At 40.5% G+C, this 23,367-nt stretch overlaps 1 protein-coding gene across 2 annotated transcripts in view; it reads left to right on the forward strand.

Moving 5' to 3' along the window:
- The window catches only part of EIF2B3 (eukaryotic translation initiation factor 2B subunit gamma), a 103,692-nt gene that overhangs the window by 53,479 nt on the left and 26,846 nt on the right, over window positions 1-23,367 (forward strand). For both annotated transcript variants that reach the window (XM_058174726.1, XM_058174727.1), the window contains exons 7-10: window positions 2,143-2,270; window positions 3,196-3,386; window positions 11,451-11,528; window positions 12,813-12,961. In XM_058174726.1, the coding sequence (XP_058030709.1) occupies window positions 2,143-2,270; window positions 3,196-3,386; window positions 11,451-11,528; window positions 12,813-12,961 (546 nt within the window). The remainder of the gene's footprint in view (window positions 1-2,142; window positions 2,271-3,195; window positions 3,387-11,450; window positions 11,529-12,812; window positions 12,962-23,367) is intronic.

A 23,367-nucleotide genomic window follows, 5' to 3' on the forward strand; every position in this document is an offset into this window, starting at 1 on the left:
AGGTTAAATTGCCGTGTTGGCACTTTGCTAAATATATTTAATAAATAAGTGGGTTTTGGGTTGCAGTTTGGACACTCGGTCTCTAAAAGGTTTGCCATCACTGAACTAGAGGCTTTAACTTTTTGTCAATTCTCTTCCATTTCCTTGAAGGTAGAGGCAAGGGGAATATATATTAAGTGATTTTTTTTCTCCTTTTGTACTGAGATTTTAATGTTGGCTGGAATATAAATATTATTTCCCTAATGCCCTTGTTCTTGACATTGTTTTGTTTTTATTCTTTAAAGTGAGTTGACTTTTCTTTATAGCAGTGGGGATGGGGGGAAAGAAATGATACCTGATTGCTCTAGTTTGGAATATTAGAGAGCTGGGGAAAAATAACTTGTTTTATTATTTAAATTCACTGTATACCAATAAGGTTCATATATAACTTTTCCTTTCACCTCTCTTCCTTTACTTTTTTAAAAAACTCTTTTTTACATTTTCCCCTGACATCACCATTACTTTTTTTACTATTCTGTCTGATTTTCTGAAATACAGCAGAATTAAATCTATAAGATATTTTTAATCATTGACAAGAATTTCTTTCTCTACCATATTAGAACTCTAGGCGTCCTTAATTTATAATCAGTCACTTAACCATTCAAGGTTACAGCAGACCCCCCCCCCTCCCAAAGCTACTTACATCACACTTTTAAAGTTACGGCAGCTGCAGCGTACCCACGATTGTTCGCCCTTATGACCGATCGCAGGCCCTCTGCAGCACCCCCCGCCCATTCTCCCCCTCTTTCCCCACTCTGGGTTTCTGCAGCACCTTAGAATGTTTCCCACACCTTCCACTGGGCCCCACACCTTCCTCCTCACTTACCTTTCGTAGATCTCTAAAGGTCAGGATAAGGAAGGAGGGCAGGCCTTTCCATTGCTGGATCTCATGGCACAATTCTGGAAATGATCAACATCTTTCAAGTGGTCATCTTGAATTGTAGCCATTAGAACAAAGGGCGCTTCTAGGTATACGCCATGCAGCCCAGCAATGAAGCCTCTTGTTTTGCTTTCCTAATGTGAGTTCCATAACATTACAGAATGTTCCAGTGTAATAACGTCACCAAGTATTGAGTTGATTCAAAGCAGTTTTATGGGATTTTTTTCCTCCTAGGAAATAATATTAGAGTGTGTTTCAAATACTTTGCAGGTCAAACAGATTCCAGTGATATCTTTTACAGCAAGAACTGTGTTGTGGCACCTTAACTAATATATAATGCTGTTAGGCATTTTTGTCCCTCACCATAGCCCATTTTATCAGATGCCCAAACTATTTTTCAGTGTTCATGCATCAGGCAGACAAAATCAGCCCACTCAGTGTTCCTGTTGAGGGTCACCAGATTATTTAACAGGAAAGGACATATAAATGGGCTTCTCTTCTGTGGAACAGCTGCGCCAAACAATACAGCATCTAAACAGCCTGATAATGAAATATATCAGGCTGTTTAGATACTATGATGTTGGAAGTTTCATTCCAGTTTGGTCAGTTTTATCCAGCTCCCTTTTCCTGCATTACTGGGCATGCAAAAACATTTAAAAGGATCCATAAATAATCAAAATAGCCAATGTCAATGACAGATCCATTTTGTAATGAAATCAGATGGTTGGATTGCATTTGACTGGCTGCAAAGAGGGAGCTGAGAATGTGTTAAGCCACCATTCCTCTTAAATGGACTGTGAATGTTATGCTGCTGAAGCTGAGAGGTAGGGGGAAGACAAGAATTCCCAGAAAAGGGAAAATGGACCACTCACAAGTTCTGCTCAGCTTCAGGGCTATAAAAAGAGAGAACAGGTTTTGCCATGCTGGATTCATTGCAGTTCAGGCATAAATAAATCACCTGAGATGCAAACACAAACTGCAACTGGGAAACAGAATTTGAGAGTTGGTCCTGGAGGAGTACAAAGAGGACCAATATTATATTTTATTTACAAACTTACAGTCTAATGATTTAGACTGTTCTTGAAATGTTCTGCTCTTGTTCAGAATCTAGATTTTGCGAACAGCTATTTGAACATCAGATACAAGGAAGAAACCATTTTTCCCCCTCAGGAACTTGTAAATAATATATTTATCTCTTAGTGTTATTGTTTTAATTTCCTTAGGACATTTACTTCAATCAGAAGTGAACTGATCCCATACTTGGTTAGAAAGCAGTTTTCCTCGCCTGCACAATTTCAACAGGACCAAAACCACAAAGAACAAGACCAAAAGAAAAAGGACCAGAAAACAGGTTAGTAAAAAAACAAACAAACAACAACAACAACCATGCAGGAGAAAACGAATGTCACATGGGGAATATGACTCCAATATGGGGAATGCAATCATCTCCCAATTCATAAGCTCTTTTTAGCCTGTTTCTTGACAAATTAAAACAGCTTGTCTCAATTAAAAATCTGGTAAAATATTGATAGTATGAGCCATATAGAATAAGCACGAAGACATTGTTGCCACCAAAGTTTAAAAAGATAAGCAACAACATGGGAAAACATGAAAGGAAAGATAATGAGGGTGATCAGTTTGATAATGCCAGAAGTAAGTTAGTGTTCTGTATTATATCCAAACTTGGGAAGTTATCATTTGTTATAATAAGGCAGTCAGCTTGTTTAACAGATCAGTTTAAACAAACATTGGGTTCCTGAATTCGGCCGAAATAGGGAGTTTTGGTCTGTTAAAGAAAGAAACTCCTTTCGTTTGACAGCCATATAAGAGACAGGAAATTATGGGGCCTTGTTCATATATTATAAAAGTACATTATTCTCTTACAATTGAAGCAGAAATTAGTCTTATTTCTGGGATGAAAAAGCAAAGCATTTTCTTTTGGGTGGTACTTCTATTCTTTTTTTCTTTGGTCCCAGTTAAAACAAGGATCTTTAGGGTATTAGCAAGAGATTTCTTCCAGAAGCAGCTCTTTTTATAGCCAGTGGATAGGGCCACACTGTTTTTTTCATTGTCATGATATCTATGGGCCAACAATCCCAGAGACCATTGTTTTTTTGGGCAATGTGATATAACGTCACTCGTAAAAGATGAGTTCAGTCACTCTTTACCCACCCATTCATTCTGTGCAAAAGAAAAAAAAACGTGAATGTGCCCTATGTAATGCTCACTTTGATTCCATTTGAAATGTTTATGATTTATATATTTGCATTCCACAGACATTTATAGCTTTATGAAGGGTGATAGCTGGTTTGAATTGGGTACAGACAAAATGTGTTGGAACAATTGCAGAGGAGATGTAAAAGAGGCATTCCATGGAGGAAAAATTCGTTGCTATGTTCACATCATGAAAGATGGACTATGTTACCGAGTTAACACTCTTGGACTATATATTGAAGCAAACAGGCAGGTAAGAAGAAAAAAGCAGTTTTAACTCAGGTACTTGTATAATTATAACAAGTAAGAGAAGGATAGAATGGGGAGATTAGATTGAAATATCTGTATCTTGGTTACACCATGAAGGGAGAAATGACTGAATGTCCAAAATATATTTGTTCATATATTTACAGTATTTACATCCTATCTTGTCAGAAATCATTCACGATGACTTAAAACATTTTTTTAAAAATAGAGTGACAACAAATCAACAGTATGTTTCACAGGTGTCAAACTCGATTGCGTCACATGACAGGCCGTGTCATCCAACAGATGCGTGTACAAATGTGGCAGTGTGAGCACAGTGTATATTTTTGTCCATAACTCGTGAAACAGCTGCTAATGCATTAGAATTAGCAGCAGAAACCGACCAGCACTTCAGCTCCCTGTTTTTGTACTTAGGAAATATTTCACTTGTTTCAGTTGACCTCTTCAGTCTGCTGCTCCCTTTGTGTGGGCAGGTAGCAGCAGGAGGGAATAGTTTTTGGGAATAGGAAGTAGATTACTTCACAGAAAAAAAGCACCTTAAATTAAAACTCCCCGTGGCCCTGGCGCTCCCTGAACATTCTGTTATGCAACTGCTTGTCTCGGTAGTGGCTTCCCATACAATAGCATATTTATTTATTTATTTTAGAATAGAATTCTTTATTGGCCAAGTGTGATTGGATACACAAAGAATTTGTCTAAGGTGTATATATTATCAGTGTACATAAGGAGAATAAAATACATTCATCAAGAATAAAAAAATACAAGACTTAGTGATAGTCAAGGGTACTAATAAGCTATCAAATCGTACTAGGAAACACATAAACACAATATAGCGTCTTTTTGAGGGTAGTTGAAACAATTTATATCCAGAATGTGAGGGGTCTGTAGATATTTTCACAGCCCTCTTTTTGACTCATGCAGTATACAGGTCCTCAATGGAAGGCAGGTTGGTAGCAATTGTTTTTTCTGCAGTTCTAATTATCCATTGAAGTCTGTGTTTGTCTTGTTTGGTTGCAGAGCCAAACTGGACAGTTATGGAGGTGCAGATGACAGACCCAATAATTCATCTGTAGAACTGAATCAGCAGCTCCTTGGGCAGTTTGAGCTTTCTGAGTTTGCACAAAAAGAACATTCTTTGTTGAGCTTTTTTGATGACGTTTTTGATGTTAAGTGTCCATTTTAAGTCTTGATATATGATGGAACTTGAAGCACTCTACTGTTGATACTGTGTTGTCTAGTATTGTAAGAGGTGGTATTATAGGAGTTTTTCTTCTAAAATCCACCACCATTTCTATGGTTTTGACTGTATTTAGTTCAAGATTGTTCTGGTTGCACCACAAAGCTAGTTGTTCAACCTCCCATCTGTATGCAGATTCATCGTTGTCTTGAATGAGACATATGTAAAGACATATGTAAAGTTAGAGGGGGGAGAGAAGCTTTTAAGCATATATATTTTATGCTCTAAACAGAAATCTTATATACATATCATGTATTACTCTTAAAAGAACAATTTAAGCCAGTAAATGCAATATAATTTTTAAATAATTATTTTAGTGGGATTTCCAATGGCAAAACACTTAAGACTAAGAAAAATAAGTTATTCTATGATTGATAGAAAACAGGTATCCTTCTGGCTGTTATCCTTTTTGCAACCATAAAAGCAAACTCACAACAGTTTATATCCAAGTTTCAGTTCAAGCTAAAGTGGAAAAACAAAACCAGCAGTTTCCACAAGATTATCTTGAGTACATGGCCACCTTTTATAAAGGAGAATATTAGGATCTGAACCTCACTGAGAGGCAACCAGAGGAACTGTGGAATGAAATCAAAGAAATTACTAAGACACCAGAAAATGGAACAAATCAACTGGTACCAGTAGAAATGTTGCAAATTGGCAAGCCTAGCTAAGAAAGACAAAGACCTCAGGAAAAAACTTAACAAAGAACTTCAGAGAGCTGTTTAGAAGAGACAAAAAGTAGCATCACAAAGACCTTTGTAAAGACATTGATGATGGAAACAAGATGGAAAAACAAGGAAAGTCATCCAAAAGAACTCTGAACTGAGAAGACAGTTCCAATCTGAATTTGGTATGTTAATCGACATCAATGAACAGATAGTAACTGATCAGAAAAGATCAAATGTTGAAAGGAGTATACTGAAATATTATACAGTAAAGATTTTTTTGAAAGATATTTCCTATTTACAAGAATTTCTAGTGCTATTTAGATCACTATTCAGGTGATTATCAGGTCAGAAGGCTAAAGGAACTGAAAATGCAAGCAACTATAGGAGAATCTGTAGATATATAGAAATATGGCAAGCAACAAAAGAAGAACCAGTAAATGCTTTAACCAAACTCTTCCAGCAAATCTGGAGAACAACAAACTCCCAGCAATTGGAAGAGATCAGTTTATGTCAAAAAGAGAAAATTTAACAGAGTGAATAGAATAGAATAGAATTTTATTGGCCAAGTGTGATTGGACACACAAGGAATTTGTCTTGATGCATATGCTCTCAGTATACATAAAAGAAAAGATACGTTCATCAAGGAGTGTATGAAGTATCATACAATATCCTTTAAAAAAATCACATGCTGGCAAATCATGCTGTCATTCAGGGCAGATTAGAGCCCTATATGAAAAGGGAGATACTATATGTTCAAGCTGGTTTCAGAAAAGGGAAACAAATAAAAGACATAATTGCTAATGCATGCTGAATAATTGAGAAAGCCAAAGAAGACCATTGATTATAGAAATGGTTCAGTTGTATTGACCATGACATTGTGTGAAATGTTCTTAGGAAAATGGGAATCCTAGAGTAACTAATTGTCCTTCCCTATCAGAGGACAGGAGGCTACACTCTATGGAACTAAAAGTTAAACTTCTGCTTTTACAAACCAAATAGTAATATTAAAAGAATCAGACTACTGACTAGCACTTGGTAGGAAGCATTGAAGGTCTTGGAAAAGATATTCAGATGCTGTGATGTGTATATTTCTGCTGAGATCAGAATTGTGCAGGTATTGGTTTTTCTTAAGACATTCTATGGAATCAAAATCAAGATAGAGTATTGATGTTTTGAACTTTGCTGTTGGAGAAGACTCATGAGAACACTATGGATGTCTAAAAAACCCAGCAAATAGATCATAGAATAAACCAATCCAGACTGGTCCCTTGATTTACAAATAACCAGGGTCAGATTATCATATTTTGGATGTATTTCGCTAAGACACAAAGAAGAAATGGCCAATAGCAAAATGAATACATTTCCTTAGTGAAGACAGATCATTCTGGAGAAGACCTGAGTAATGCGGTTGCCAAGAGTCAGATTGTTGGCAAATAATCTTATTGCAGGATCTAATCTGAGTTGGTCACTGGGACCAGAGATTTAGCCTTCCAAGCTTTCAGACTTGTGCTGGAGCCCATCCTTCGGGAATTTCTCTCTACCAAAAGCTCGGAAGACTAAACCTCTGGTCCCAGTCACTATCCCAGATTGGATCCTGCAATAAGATTTTTTCTTAAATCCATATTTTAGGATACAGCACAATCTAGTGCTCAAGAGAGGCTACACAAAAGGCTCAGCCCCCAAATTAGATGTATCTTGCTGGGATCACAAAAAACTAGATGTTCATTACAAACATCAGACGGGGAATAATTTAAAACCTTCCTGGTGTTCCTGAACATTTAATTGTCATTTTCCACCTATGAAGACCTTTTGGCATGTGTTCTGAACAATTTTAAATAATTGTTTCTTTGCAAGTGACTTTGCAGATAATGGTGGAGGGACTCCATTTATTTCAGTTTATTTCTAAATGGGTTTATCAGTCGAAATCTATTTACAATTTATCTCTCTTCTAATCTCAATCCCTCCAAGACAGAGTGGCTGTGGATGCCGGCATCCCGGTACAGTCAGCTGCAGCCGCGGCTGACTGTTGGGGGCGAGTCATTGGCCCCGATGGAGAGGGTGCGCAACTTGGGCGTCCTCCTGGATGAACGGCTGTCCTTTGAAGATCATTTGGCGGCCGTCTCCAGGAGAGCTTTTTACCAGGTTCGCCTGGTGCGCCAGTTGCGCCCCTTTCTAGACCGAGATGCCCTATGCACGGTCACTCACGCCCTCGTGACGTCTCGCCTAGACTACTGCAATGCTCTCTACATGGGGCTCCCCTTGAAGGGCATCCGGAGACTGCAGTTAGTCCAGAATGCGGCTGCGCGGGTGATAGAAGGAGCCCCTCGTGGCTCCCGGGTGACACCTATCCTGCGCAGACTGCACTGGCTACCTGTGGCCTTCCGGGTGCGCTTCAAGGTGTTGGTGATCACCTTTAAAGCGCTCCATGGCATAGGGCCGGGCTATTTACGGGACCGCCTTCTGCTACCGAATACCTCTCACCGACCCGTGCGCTCTCACAGAGAGGGACTCCTCAGGGTGCCGTCAGCTAGGCAGTGTCGTCTGGCGACACCCAGGGGAAGGGCCTTCTCTGCGGGGGCTCCCGCCCTCTGGAACGAGCTCCCCCCAGGACTTCGCCAACTCTCGGACCTTAGAACCTTCCGTCGTGAACTTAAAACACACTTATTCAGGTGCGCAGGACTGGATTAGATTTTTTAGTTTTTTAAATTTTAAATTTTAAATTTTGTACTGATTTTAATTGGTTTTGTTATTTTTAGTTAAATTGGCCGGTTAAATATTTCATTTTAAAATTATTTTAAATTTATTGTCTATCTATGTATCTTAATAAGGCTGTACACCGCCCTGAGTCCTTCGGGAGAAGGGCGGTCTAGAAATTTAATAAATAAATAAATAAATAAATAAATAATATTTTTGCTCAGTGTGTAAGGCCAAGCAATGTTCAAACTTAGACTAAGTTTGACATATGAAATAGCTTGTGTAGCCTGTAACTTCCTATATAGTCTCCTGAAGCCTAATTAATTCTTACCTGTTTAAAAAATTAAAATCATCATGTATAATTAGGACATGCAGTAAGAGGTTTTACACACATACACACAATTTTTATGCATGTCCTTTTTGGTCTCTTGAACATAATAATTTTAATTGCGTAAACTAATGGTAATTTTTATATTATTTATTTTATTTATTTATTTTATTTGATTTTTATACCGCCCTTCTCCCGAAGGACTCAGGGCGGTGTACAGGCATAATAAAACCGACAATACAATATACAAGTTTAAAATACGATTTAAAAAACTTATTTTAAATTAGCCCAATGATTAAAATTTACCATACTAAGAAAACCCCGTTTAAAATTAATAAATTTAAACATTAAAATCCCAATTTAAGCCAGCCCTCGCTGGATAAAAGATGAGTCTTGAGTTCGCGAAATGTCCGAAGGTCGGTATTTGGCGTAAACCGGGAAGTTCGTTCCAGAGTGTGGGAGCCCCACAGAGAAGGCCCTTCCTGGGGCCGCCAGCCGACATTGTTTGGCGGACGGCACCCTGAGAAGTCCCTCTCTATGGGAGCGACGGGTCGGTGGGAGGCGTGTGGTAACAGCAGGCGGTCCCGTAAGTACCCAGGTCCTAAGCCATGGAGCGATTTAAAGGTCATAACCAACACCTTAAAGTGCACCCGGAAGGCCACAGGCAGCCAGTGCAGTCTGCGAGGAGCGGTGTTACATGGGAGCTACGCGTAGCTCCTCTATAACCCGCGCAGCTGCATTCTGACTAACTGAAGCCTCCGAGCGCACTTCAAGGGAGCCCCATGTAGAGAGCATTACAGTAATCCAAGCGAGAGGTAACGAGCGCATGAGTGACTGTGCATAAGGCATCCCGATCAAGGAAGGCGAACTGCCGAACCAGGCGAACCTGGTGGAAGGCCCTCCTGGAGACGGCCGTCAAATGGTCTTCAAACGACAGCCGATCATCCAGGAGGACACCCAAGTTGCGCACCCTATCCTTTGGGGCCAGTAACTCGCCTCCAACAGCCAGCCGCGGCTGCAGCTGACTGAATCGGGTGCCGCATCCACAGCCACTCCGTCTTGGAGGATTAAGCTTGAGCCTGTTTCTCCCCATCCAGACCCGTACAGCTTCCAAACACCGGGACAGCACTTCAACAACTTCATTGGGGTGGTCCGGGTGGAAAAGTACAGCTGGGTGTCGTCAGCGTACTGCTGGTATCTCACCCGAAACCACTGATGATCTCACCCAACGGTTTCATGTAGATGTTGAACAGCAGGGCGAGAGAATCGACCCTGTGGGACCCCACAAGTGAGGCCCCTCGCGGTCGACCTCTGCCCCCTGTCAACACCGTCTGCGACCGGTCAGAGAGATAGGAGGAGAACCACCGATATACGGTGCCTCCCACTCCCAATCCCCCAACCGCGCAGCTGCATTCTGGACTAACTGAAGCCTCCGAGCGCACTTCAAGGGGAGCCCCATGTAGAGAGCATTACAGTAATCCAAGCAAGAGGTAACGAGCACATGAGTGACTGTGCATAAGGCATCCCGATCAAGGAAGGGGCGCAACTGCCGAACCAGGCGAACCTGGTGGAAGGCCCTCCTGGGGGCGGCCGTCAAATGGGCTCCAACCGACAGCCGATCATCCAGGAGCACACCCAAGTTGCGCACCCTATCCTTTGGGGCCAGTAACTCGCCTCCAACAGCCAGCCGCGGCTGCAGCTGACTGAATCGGGGTGCCAGCATCCACAGCCACTCCGTCTTGGAGGAATTAAGCTTGAGCCTGTTTCTCCCCATCCAGACCCGTACAGCTTCCAAACACCGGAACAGCACTTCGACAACTTCATTGGGGTGGTCTGGGGTGGAAAAGTACAGCTGGGTGTCGTCAGCGTACTGCTGGTATCTCACCCCGAAACCACTGATGATCTCACCCAGCGGCTTCATGTAGATGTTGAACAGCAGGGCGAGAGAATCGACCCTGTGGGACCCCACAAGTGAGGCCCCTCGCGGTCGACCTCTGCCCCCTGTCAACACCGTCTGCGACGGTCAGAGAGATAGGAGGAGAACCACCGATATACGGTGCCTCCACTCCCAATCCCCCAACCGGCGCAGCAGGATACCATGATCGATGGTATCGAGCGCGCTGAGAGGTCTAATAGGACCAGGGCAGAGGAATATCCCTGTCCCTGGCCCTCCAGAGATCATCCACCAATGCGACCAAAGCTGTCTCCGTGCTGTATCCGGGTCGGAAGCCGGACTGGAACGGGTCTAGATAGACATCTTCATCCAGGTGTTGGGGCAGCTGTCGCGCCACGGCACTCTCTACAAACTTCGCAACAAAGCGAAGGTTGGAGACTGGACGATAATTACCCAAAATAGCTGGGTCCAAAGAGGGCTTCTTAAGGAGGGTCTCACCACCGCCTCTTTCAAGGCGGCAGGAAAACCCCATCCAACAAAGAAGCGTTGATAATCCTCTGAGCCAGCCTCGTGTCACCGCCTGAGTGGCCAGTACCAGCCAGGAAGGACACGGGTCCAGTAAACATGTCGTGCCGTGAAGCCTCCCCAACAACCTGTCCACGCCCTCGGAGCCACAGGGTCAAACTCATCCCAAATGTGCTCAACAAGACGTGCCTCCTCTCCCTCGCTTGATCATCCCAAATTCGGTCCAGACCGTCCCTCAGCTGAGCGATTTTATCGATAGATAACCACTAAACTCCTCGGCTCGTCCTGCAAGGGTCATCCCGCACCTCCTGATGTAGGAGAGAGCGGGTCACCCGAAACAGGGCGGCCGGGCGGTTATCTGCCGACGCAATGAGGGTGGAGGCGTAGGAGCGCCTCGCTTCCCTCATTGCCACTAGGTAGGTCCTAGAATAGGTCCTAACTAGTGTCCGATCAGCTTCGGAGCGACTGGACCTCCAGGTGCTCTCTAGGCGTCTTCTCCGGCGTTTCATCTCCCTCAGCCCCTCGGAGAACCAAGGGGCCGGACGAGATCTACGCCGGGTCAGAGGCCGCAAAGGCGCGACACGGTCCAGGGCCCCGGCCGCGGCCCGCTCCCAGGCCACGACCAGTTCCTCAGTCGTGCCGTGGGAGAAATAGGAGTATGTTTGGTGGGGCGTTAATGTATGATTTCAATTTTTTTATTTCAGGTTCCCAAACTGCTGCCTTCACTTTGTCCTGAAGAACCTCTGGTTCATAGTTCTGCACAGATTATTGATAAGTGCATGGTGAGTAGCAAGAAGGGGATAATGGGGAGATAGAGGTAAATAAATATGGCACAGCATTTTGTTTTCCTGGTTCTTGTTTCCTGGTAAATATTGTTACAGTGAAAGCTCTTTCAAGTTTTCAGGCTATATACCTTTGTATTTTAACCATTTCTCTGCACATCTCAATGTACAGATAATTATAGTTTCCAGTTTTGTTTTGCCTTGTTTGCTGAAGTAGGAAGCAGTGGTTTTAGCTTCAGAGCAACAAGGATCTTGTATCACTGTCAACTAGTAGATTAAGTTTCTGAGTTTTAGAGCAAGTAAGAAAAAAATCTTAGTTTAGGCAAACTAAGTAGGATAGATGCTAGCAAATTTTCTAATACTATGAGAATGACACTCTTTTGTGAATAAAGCAGGGGTAATTGCACAGGAAATGTTAAGGTCCATAAAAGATGTATGCATTGCATTCAGACTTGCTGATAAAGAGAATGGGTCTGGGTATGAGCAGGTAGGATTGTGTGAAATGATCACCTTCCAATTTGATCAAGTCAGGTTTTCTCACATGACACAAAAATTTTTTCCTATTCTTGTTTGTGTGTTTGTGTAGAACACGGGTGTCAAACTTGCGATGTCACGTTGCCATAATGTGACATATCACGACGTTTTTCCCCTTCGCTTAGCTGGGGTGGGCATGGCCGGCACATGACGCATTTGGCCTACAGGCTGCCAGTTTGACACCCCTGATGTAGAACATGCTTCTCCTGGAACTCTCCTAGAAAATTAAGCAGATCATGGGAACAAGACCAACTGTATGCTTGATCTTCTGGGCTGGTATTGCTGAAGTGCATTGATTTTTATTAATTATAAAAGTAGCATTTAGATCTGTCTTGGTCTGAGTTCGCTAACTCCCTGCAATGGACTATCATATATGAATTTATAATGTATACTATTTATTCCAATAGGCTGGAAATAGTTAACTTCAGAGAAAGTTCCAGGTGACAGAATTCTTTTATATTCTTGAAAAGTGCAGTAAAAAAAAATATCTAGAAGATCAATTTAGTAGCTATGGTAGATATTCAAAAACTCTCCAGTTCTTTTTTACTAATCCATTTAGAGTGCTTTCTATTCTCCAATATACAACACAAAAAAGTAGACCTTTTTTCATGTGAAAAAAAAAAAAGATTCTTGAGGTTTCATTAAAGCTAATTTGGGTTTTTTCGGTCTGTTAATTGGCAGCTATCAGCGATTCAGTGAGAAGATATTGCTTAATACTTGGTGGTTCAGGTTTTTTCTCTTCCTCCGTAGGTTGGATCTGACAGCATTGTAGGTGCATCTTCTCAAATAGGCGAAAAGACTTCAGTAAAACGTTCTGTCATTGGTACTTCATGTTTGATCAAGGACAAAGTTAAAATTACTAACTGCATCATCATGAATTCTGTCAGAATTGAAGAAGGGTAGGTGGCCTTTTGAAAAATCCTTTGTGGTTTTATATAGAGAATCGTAGCATTAAAATCAACTAATTATGGAATATCCAAAGCATACCCTGTTTGGCTGAATGCCACTTCTTTATTTTCAGGAGAGAAAACAGAATTATGAATGAGGATAGAGGATAGAGGCATCCACAAGAGGGTCACAAGAGGGTACAAAGCAATGTTGTATCATTGTGATGCAAACTGTACCCCTTTTGTACATGTACTGTATCATGACTGTGCAGTTCTCTTTTTATCATTTTGATGAAAGCCTTCATTCCTGCAGATGCCTCTATCTGTGAAGTATTAAAATGCCCTGATATGCGTAGTAAATACAATTAGTGTTAAAAAGATTGCCATTGGCATATAATATTGGGAAGCTAAAAACAAGAGTAATGCCATGTTTCTTAAATACGAAATGGAGAATATTTAGAAAATTACAAGCAGAATAGCTTTATTTTGGATAAATTGGTGGGAAGATAATACGTTAAAGTAAAACTGCCTGAAGAAGTGTTAGTATCTTCAAATAATGAAGAGATGCTAAATGAATTCTACAAAAGTAAGTTATGATAACAAAAACTGTACAGCAGTGGTCCCCATACTTTCCAGCACTCGTCGACCACTTGTGTGGGTCACGGCCCGATATCAAGCCATACCCCGGGGCTTGGTGACCCCTGCTGTAGAATGGTTTGATTGTAGGTTACTTAGATAAAATCATTTGCTTGTCCTTTCAAGAAATGTTTTTCCTTCATCAGGTTCCTGTAGAGATACATCAATGTAATAGTAAAAAGATCCTCTAACAGATTGTAACTATTTAAGAATAGGAAGTCAAAAGAGAAATAAACATTAATCACAATTTTGGAATTATGTATACATGGTGAAATAGCCATGTTTTCTATTGAAATTAAATATTTTACATGAATAAAATAAAAAGGGACGTTAAAGATACACATTTTCAAATGATATATACATATCAGTGTGGAATAATGCACATTAAAATAGTTAACACAAATATGGGTAGAAGCAAAAAAAATCCTCCAGATTCTTTTTTTAAAAAGGCATATCTATATGTCAAATGTTGTGGGCATACTATGATAGAGCAAAGCCTGCTGGATGGTTACATGGTGATCAACTGAAAGCACTCTGCATGGTTTTTCTTCTTGCCATTTTTAAAATATTTTTAATTTATTTTTTTAATAATTTATATTTTTTATTTATTTTGGTTGTACTTTTTATTGAATTTTATCTATTTTGATTGTTTTAATGTATGTGCCATTCAGAGTCACTACATGAGATGAATTGCTATGTAAATGTGATAAATTTATTTATTTATTCATTTATATATTTATTTATTTGCCTTCCCTTTGTAAGAGAGCTGCGGGTGGTTAATTGTAGACTTGAGTTAACACTTAACTGACCAGGAAAAATTTGGTTCTTTATTGGGATTCTTGTTCAAAAAGTAAACTCTCTATTATGGAAAAATGCAATTGTTGATATCATAATAACTTTCTAGAACTTTCCAGAACTATGGCATAAGTATCTTTGTTTAATAATTATTGTAGCATTGAAAAAAAATGTAGATGGTCGAAAAATGGCAACCAGAAGAATCAGAGGCAACTGCCCTATGAGGAAACAGTATTGTATTGGGAATGTTTAACTTAAACAAAAGATTAATGACAGGGACATGTTGGAGAAAAATTAAATTGTATGCAGCATGGATCAAGAAGATGGGGAAAATGTTTTAATTTTCTTAAAGTAATAGAACCTAAGTTAATGGTGGTATTAATGCTGATTAACTTTACAAAATTATTTATCTTAACAATATTTTATATGTGTTATTTCACATAGGAAGTGCTCCCACAAACCTTTTTTTGGCAAGCTTTTTCTCAATGGCTTGTCCTTTTAGTTCCATACTTTTCTTGCATTGTTTGAAAAAGTTAAATTGTGATATAAATGATGGCTGTTGTGCAAGTGATCTACCTTCCTTTGCAGGCAATTTCTAGTATCAATGAATTGAAAACATTAAATAATGAATTAAAAAGAACTGAAATTGTTTTTCAGAAATTGAATTGTCCTTGAAATTGATTCTCATCACATGCTTGTTTAATGTGAAGAAAAAGCTTCTGAAGCACATTGCAATTACAAAACTAGGCTATAGGTACTGTAAATATAATTGCCACATTTAATTGCCGGCATACTATAAATTAAATTCCCATACCATAAAGATAAAGGGTAATTTGCAGTTCATCTTCAGACAAGACCAGTTCTGATGTTACAAAAAACAATAAATAATACTCCTATTGAGATTCACCTAAGACAGGAGTAGCTCTTTGAAAAGAGTGAAGAATTTAGGAGATAAGAGTGTTCAAATTTAATTTTCTAAATCAGAATTCAACAGTTTCTGCTAAGAGAGAGAGTGAGAGAGACTTTCATATGGCAGTGGCCCAATTAAAGCTTTGCTGAAATGGCCTATCAGGTATTAATATTTAGATAAATGACATTATAAAGAGCAATAAATTATTCTTTATTTTCTCAACTGTTTAGTCTTAGGATTGAAAATGTATTGGAGTTCGTAGATCCTTGACTTATATACTCAGTTCACCAAGAGATCTCGTGTACTACTTTAATTTTATAAATCTTATGTTCTACTTTTAGTTTTACATTTTATAATTAAGTTTATTATCTTTTGCTTTTAACTTTTGTTACCATGACTAAATTATCAAGGATTAATGAGAAATGGCCACATCACAATCTATAGTTGGGAAGAAATCACCATACTGTATTAACCAAGCTGCAGAGACCTTTTGATTGTCATCTAGGTGCATTCGTTCAGGCTTTACAGTAATTTCTGGGTTCCTTCAATCTAGCAGAAAGTGAGCCTTGGTTTCATTACTTTCGTAATAGTTTGGCAAGAACGGGGTTATATAATTTCAGTTCTCAGGCTGCTTAACATGCAGAGAGTGATGGCATCTAAGCACTGAAGGGAGAATTCTGACTATATATCTCCTGTCTATATTTGGCTCATTTCACCTCCCTTTTGGTTCATATGTAACGAATTAAGGAGTATCAGTTACCTCAAATAGCCATCCTGGAACTTGTCCCTCTTTGACTTTTTTAGGAAGCAGATGTTTTTTTATAACCAAAATTTCTGCACTAAAGTTGACTTCAGTACACATAGATAATTCTTCTTCCTCCTCACCAATAAAGGTTTTTTTTTAATCTTAATTTTAAAAATAGTACTGCCTTTCACTTCATTCATAGAATAGAATAGTATAGAATAGAATTTTTTATTGGCCAAGTGTGATTGAACACACAAGGAATTTGTCTTGGTGCATATGCTCTCAGTGTACATCAGGGGTGTCCAAACTACGGCCCGCGGGCCAACTGCGGCCCGCGGGTCAGTTTTTATTGGCCCGCAGCAAATTCTGAAAATATAATTGAATATGGCCCGCCGCCTTCACCATTCTGCCCGGCTTCCCAGGTGGGGTGGCCTGGTGCAATAGAAGGTTGCGCAACGTCTCGGGTAAAATATGTAATAAAAATCGTAGATGGCTCCTGTTTCTGTACGTGACTCTTCCGTCCCGGCGCGGGGCTGTTGCAAAGAGGGTTGGGGCAGTTCAGCCGCCGAGCAGCAGGGGGAGCTCGCGCAGCAACGGAAAGGTGGCGCCTGCGTAGCTGCGCCGCCAAAATGGGCGACTCTGAGGATGAATTTCGGTGGCGGGATCCGCTGGGGTGGCGGCGGGGGGAAGCGGCGCGCGGGATAGGCACAGGCGCTGCTCCCGCCGCCGCCCCGTCCCCCGTCCCCCCGGAGTGCGGACTGAAGCGAGGCGGTGCCCCTCGGCTGCCCGGGAGGAAGAGGCAGCGGGAGGCGGACGGAGAGCCGCTGGTGGTTCCGGCCAAGTTCCGCTCGGAGGCCGGGCCAGGCGGGAGGCGGCCCAGGGCTGGTGAGTCAGGCGGGAGGCGGGGAGTGGGGGGGAAGAGGCTGAGGGGATCGCCGCCTGGGAGCCACTGACTGCCACCTGCTCTCCGCCTAGAGACGAAGGGCCACGGGAGGCCGCCACCCCCGCTGCTGCTTCAAGGGCCGGAGGACGCCAGCCGTGGACTCAAGGCCTGGGCGGCCCTACTGCTTTTGGAGGCCCCGGCCGCGCCCCGCACACCCCCGCTGCCCACCAGCTGCTGGAAAGGGGCCCCGGCTAATGCGAGGCCGGGCTGGCTGTGGGAGCTGAGCTGGTTGACGGGCACCCCGGGCATAGCTCCTTGGGAGGCCGATCAGGTGCGTGGCTGCGGCGAAGCGTCGGGCTCTTCTCCGGGGTCCTCCCTTCCCCTTGGGGGCAGCTGAGCCGTCGCTCTTTTGCGGCGTTTCTGTCCCCGGAGCATCCCGAGGCCGAGTTCGCCTTCAATCCAAAGGACAGCATCACTGCTCCCACTGAGAGCAATGTTCTTCACATTATAGGTGAGTTAGAAATACACACAGTAATCATGTGTCAATATGTCACCTCTTGTGTGTGGCCCGGGCCACACATGAATTTACTAGGCTTATATACTGTTTGTTGTCCAGCCGCATGCCTTTCTGAATAATTATATTTAAAAATATTACATTAAAAATCAACATAACACAAACACACACGTACACAAACATAGAGATACACATGCACATATATATAACTCACACACATATAGTATACTTAAGCCTAAACTGTACCCAGACGGCTGAAAAAAGTGATTTCTGACAGGTTCTCACACTTTTGACTGGTCCTCACACGTACAACTATCTTTACATTTTGCACCCTATCTTGTAACCGTGGTGAAGAGAAGCAGTTGTGAAATGAGTGATATGGTTGTTAAAAATGCTGCAATGGGCATAAATGTGAGGATGGTCATAAGTGTGAGGACTGGTCAAAAATTACTTTTTTTAGCCCTCTGAGTAGTTTCTATGCCCATAGCCACATCCACTCAGTCACATGAGCAGTTAGCCACGCCCACCAGTCACATGACCACCAAGCCACACCCCAAAATAAGCCACGCCCATTCTCTCCCCCCCCCCCCAAATTTTCTGTATTTGGCCCTCACTCAAAAAAGTTTGGACACCCCTGGTGTACATAAAAGAAAAGATACGTTCATCAAGAATCATAAGGTACAACACTTAATGATAGTCATAGGGTACAAATCAGGAAACAGTATCAATATAAATCGTAAGGATACAAGCAACAAAGTTCATTCATTCATTCATTTTATATTTTATCCTTTCTTAGAAGCTCAGGGCAATGTGCCTAGCATCCCTCCTCCCATTTTTCCTCAAAAAAAATAACAACCATGTGAGATTTATTTATTTATTTATTTATTTAGTCACAACAGTATATATAAGCATAAGCATGAAAATATAAGCATATATATATATATATATATAAGCATAAGTATGTAATAACTATATTAATTGGATATTATTTATTTATTTATTTATTTATTTATTAATCATATTTATATACCGCCCTATCTCCCGAAGGACTCAGGGCGGTTCACAGGCACTTAAAAACACATAAAACACATAATGAAAGGAAACAATAGGACAGGAATGGTAGGCACGTTTGTGGTCTTATGCACGCCCCTCACAGACCTCTTAGGAATGGGGTGAGGTCAATAGTAGAGTTTTTGGTCAAAGCTTTGGGGATTTTGAGAAGAGACCACAGAGTCAGGTAGTGTGTTCCAAGTATTAATAGATTGATCTAAAAGACTGACTGGCCCAAAGCTATTCTATGAGCTTCTGTGACTATGATAGATTTGAATTTTGGTATCCCCATTCTTGGTCCATCTTAACCACCATGCTACATTGGATGTCATTTATTTATGTCACTTACTAGAACTTGTTTCGTGCTGGTATAAGGAAAGACTACTATATAACCAGGTATATGCTTTCCTTAGCTCCTAATCCATAGGTGGGTGGACTGCTTTGCCTGTTTTTGTGACCTTCAATGCTCCCCCAGATTGTGCTGCTGAAATACACCATCAATTTATGGCAATTTTTTTTGAATAAAAGAAATAAAAGTATTATATCTCTGACAGGATAGCATATTAATTTTGAAGTTTGAAACTAAATATTTTGCCCATTCTCTCTCCAGTAGCATTACCACTGAAAACACCATAAAAAGCATGTTTTTGTTCCTTTTCTAAACTTCTCCATAAAAGTTGCTGTGACAGCATAATGGCAGCTTTCCTGTGATAAATTCTATTTAATAATCTGAATAAGTGAGATTTAATACATGTATACTGATTCCCATGGAAAATATATGTAATCTCTGTATTAGTACCCTGAGTATATACTTCTCCCTCCAAAGCGAGATAGGAAAGAAAAAAGATATTAATACACTTAAGTCAAGGAAGTCAATTTAGTTTTGGTTGTGAAATATTATCCCAAGCTTGTTGAGTTTAAGTAGTAAATTATAGCTATTATACTTTTTATAACTAATGGGTTAGCTCAAATGTGATTTTCTTGTAAGGTAGTTCCCAATTTTATGTTTTGTTTGATTTAAAAAAACAAACCAATATTTTTCCAGTTTTTGACAAGTAAAATGAATGTGGGGAAAACACCTCCAGGATACTTAATTGACAGATTACCAGTATGCATTTTAAGGAGTATCTGATGTCTTCATCATATGCTGAGTCAACTCCCTGAAAAGAGATTGTGTTACTATTTGCCATGGTGCTCTCTTTATAATATTATCTTTTTAAAATCTTCACTTTAATGTATTCAGTTTGTTACTATATCATGAGTAGAAATACACACAGCTTTTCATTAGAAGTGTCAATCCATTTCTCACAGCAGTGAGTTGGCTTGATGTATCTAATAGCATGCATAGCACATCTGGGAAGTTAGCTGGCTAGATGACAAGCTTAAAGTAGCAGTGGATGTCAGAGTAAAACTGATGTCATTCGTAATAAAAAGATGTTTGGCAAGATTGCTGCTCTTCTTTAGGAATTCAAACTTGTTGAGTTGCACAGAAAATGTTGCTTCTGTGTCTGTGTGAATAGTCCATTGTGTTAAACATAAAAATAGATAAAATCAACAAAATGCTTTCTGATCTAATTTTAATGGTAATATAGTTTTCTCTCTAGCCCAGAGAATCAATTTTGAACTTCGATTTATAGTATGTAAAGTGTAATATAAGTACTCTGTGTTCATCTTAATTCAATTCTCACCTTGCCAACATAAGACAATTATGTTTTTAGGCTATTATTCTCTATCTTTGAGGAGGATATCTGACTTACATTTTCTTGATTTGGAAGGAGACCAAATTCTTTGTAGCACTTCAAATCACCGAAGAAATAAGTAAGTTCTTCCTGATGTATGACATTATTTGTGGCAGAGTTTCATAAGTAAGATATAATATACAATGGGCTAGAAGCTACTATTCTTTTATAAGAGGACACTTTTTTTATAATTGAGACAAACTTTCAGCTTGTGTCATTCAGATCAGGGGTGAAATCCAGCAGGTTCTGACAAGTTCTGGAGAACCGGTAGCAGAAATTTTGAGTAGTTCAGAGAACTGGCAAATACCACCCCTGGCTGGTCTCAGAGTGGGGTGGGAATGGAGATTTTGCAACATCCTTCCCCCAGGAGTATGGAGGGAATGGGGATTTTGCAGTATCCTTCCCCTGGAGTGGGCTGGAAATGGAGATTTTGCAGTATCCTTCCCCTGCCACGCCCACCAAGCCACATCACGGTAATAAAAAAATTAGAATTCCACTACTGGTTGGGGGGATTTAAAAGGTGGGCTTGAAAAAGCACCTTTGGACAACCATGACTTAGAATCTCCATAGACATTTAATTAAGCTGACTTACCAGATCTTTTAATAGTCACTTTTTTAAATTTATTTTTTTATTTGAATTTATATCCCGCCCTTCTCCAAAGTCTCAGGGCGGCTTACATTGTGTTAAGCAATACTCTCATCCATTTGTATATTATATACAAAGTCAACTTTTATTGCCCCCAACAATCTGGGTCCTCATTTTACCTACCTTATAAAGGATGGAAGGCTGAGTCAACCTTGGGCCTGGTGGGACTTGAACTTGCAGTAATTGCAAGCAGCTGTGTTAATAACAGACTGCATTAGTCTGTTGAGCCACCAGAGACCCTTAATACAAATTCATAACATTATTTCTTTAAATTGTCTAGAGATATTATTGTTGCTGAAATTATTATTGTGAATTAATTTTAACACAAATTTTAACACAAATTTGTAAGCCATTTGGAACACAAATGGTATAGTTATATGGAATAGAAATGTAAAGAATACAAAACATATTGCTGAACCTGTTAAATCTGGGCCCTTAAACAAGAGCTGCTGTTCTGTAGCTCATGCATAAGCCAGGTGAATTTGCCTTAGCAAATGATATAGTCTTGTTCTTGTAGCAAGATTATGAATGAGAGAGAGCATGTGTGTCTAGTTAAACCCTGCTGCCATCTACCACATGTCTCCAATTTAATGCTGCTTTTTGTGAGAATATGTCCACGTGAAGGGGAAGTTAAAAAGAAAGTAATAGAACTAGTTGAAGATGGATCATGAAGCGATTAGGTGGTTTTCTTAATAAAACCTGATGTACAGAGTTAGGGACAAGCTGAAAAAAATCTAATTAATCCCATGAGGGGTTTGGGATTCATAGACTACAGCACAAAAACTTTCACTCACTGTCCATTTTATATAATGTATGCATTAGAGCAGTGGTAGTCAACCTGGTCCCTACCGCCCATTAGTGGGCGTTCCAGCTTTCATGGCGGGCGATAGGGGTTTTGTCCGATACTGAAGCACTTTCCTTTTTTTTAATTTAATTGACTTTTAAAAAAATTTACATAGCATTATTTAAAAACATTTTCATTAGGTTTTCATAAAATTCCCCGTGACAATTTAAATTTCTGAAAATATACTATTTGTATCACCTGCGCATAAGTTTAGTTCACGTTACGTATTTGAAACTAAATGGTGCTATAGTATGACCGCAAACAAAAGAGCCTTGTCCCAGAATAGCTCGCGCATCTCCCCCCACACCACCCAGCTGTAACAGACAAGCAGAGCTGGTAGCCGGCACCCCACTCCCCAAACCCAATCCACGATGCACGAGAGGCATGCACAGACGATGATACATGGCGCATTACTGTGGAACCGGTGGGCAGTTAGAAAATTTTACTACTAACAGAGATACAAAAGTGGTGGTAGGTATAAAAAGGTTGACTACCCCTGCATTAGAGCAAACTTTTTCCAAGGTGATATTTATATACTGTACCATCATAACAGATTTTACAGGACATTCCCTCAGGAGAAAAGAGTCTTGCTTCCAACTTCATAGTTTGCAAAGCTGCAAATAATGTGGCACTCATGTGGAGATGATCAAATACATTATATTATACTCTTGGGATGGTATCTTCCTTTCACAGAACTTGCTGAATGCCTCTCATATTAGCCATGCATGCCACATTTATCCCAGTGTGCAGGTCCGTGAGCACTAGATCCTGTAAAAGAACAGATGCTAATGTAGGCAATGTGCACTGAGCAATGTGTTTCAGAATTAATATAAAGAGGAAGAATTAGCTGAAACAAATATACTAACTTTATCCTTACAGATTTCAAATTAGCCACTCTGAGAAATAGATATGGCATCACATGAATATGGAGGTGTGTTCCATAGTCTTTGTGGAGGTTGGTTGCTTTTTAAAAAGGGCCCCAATACAGAAAATATTCTCCTTGTAAGATTTATATTTAAATCCAATAGCTCTTGCCAGAGACCGACAAAAAACAGCCAGCAAGATGCTTGCTTTGGCATTGGGCCTGGACAGCTATGCTTCTGGAGTTCCAGGATGAGTTCTGCACTGCATTATACTAATAGACAATGTCGCTCACTGACACCTTAAGTGTCCTTCGCCATTATGGAACACCCAAGTAAGCAGACCACCCAGGACCATGGCACAGTGCCCTGTGACCTAATGGAAATGCCCACTGAGTGTAATGTGTTGCTTTTTATGATACCATGTCTCCCTGTTATCCTACCAAAACACTAAAATTCCAGCATGAAAAATTGAGTCATTTCTATTTATTACTCCTCTCACTGCTTCAAAACAGTTCCTTATTTTGAATAATATGTTTTAGAGAGAGTAGCATTGCAGAAGTGTTGATTCTTTTCCAGAGTAAACAGCGATAATGTCAGAAAAACAGAAGATAATAGTGGCAGCTCTAGGACAGTTCAACCAAAAATCTATGGGTACCAGATCTCATACAAGATCCTCAAGCTGTCTCATAAAAAAGACAACAATTTCACCCAGAATACTCAACCAGGAAGGTTCAGTTTTACAAATCGGTTAACCTCACTTCTTTTCAGGCAAATGCTTTATCATATAGCCAGC

The sequence above is a fragment of the Ahaetulla prasina genome, chromosome 3, assembly GCF_028640845.1.
Source record: "Ahaetulla prasina isolate Xishuangbanna chromosome 3, ASM2864084v1, whole genome shotgun sequence".
Lineage (NCBI taxonomy): Eukaryota > Metazoa > Chordata > Lepidosauria > Squamata > Colubridae > Ahaetulla > Ahaetulla prasina.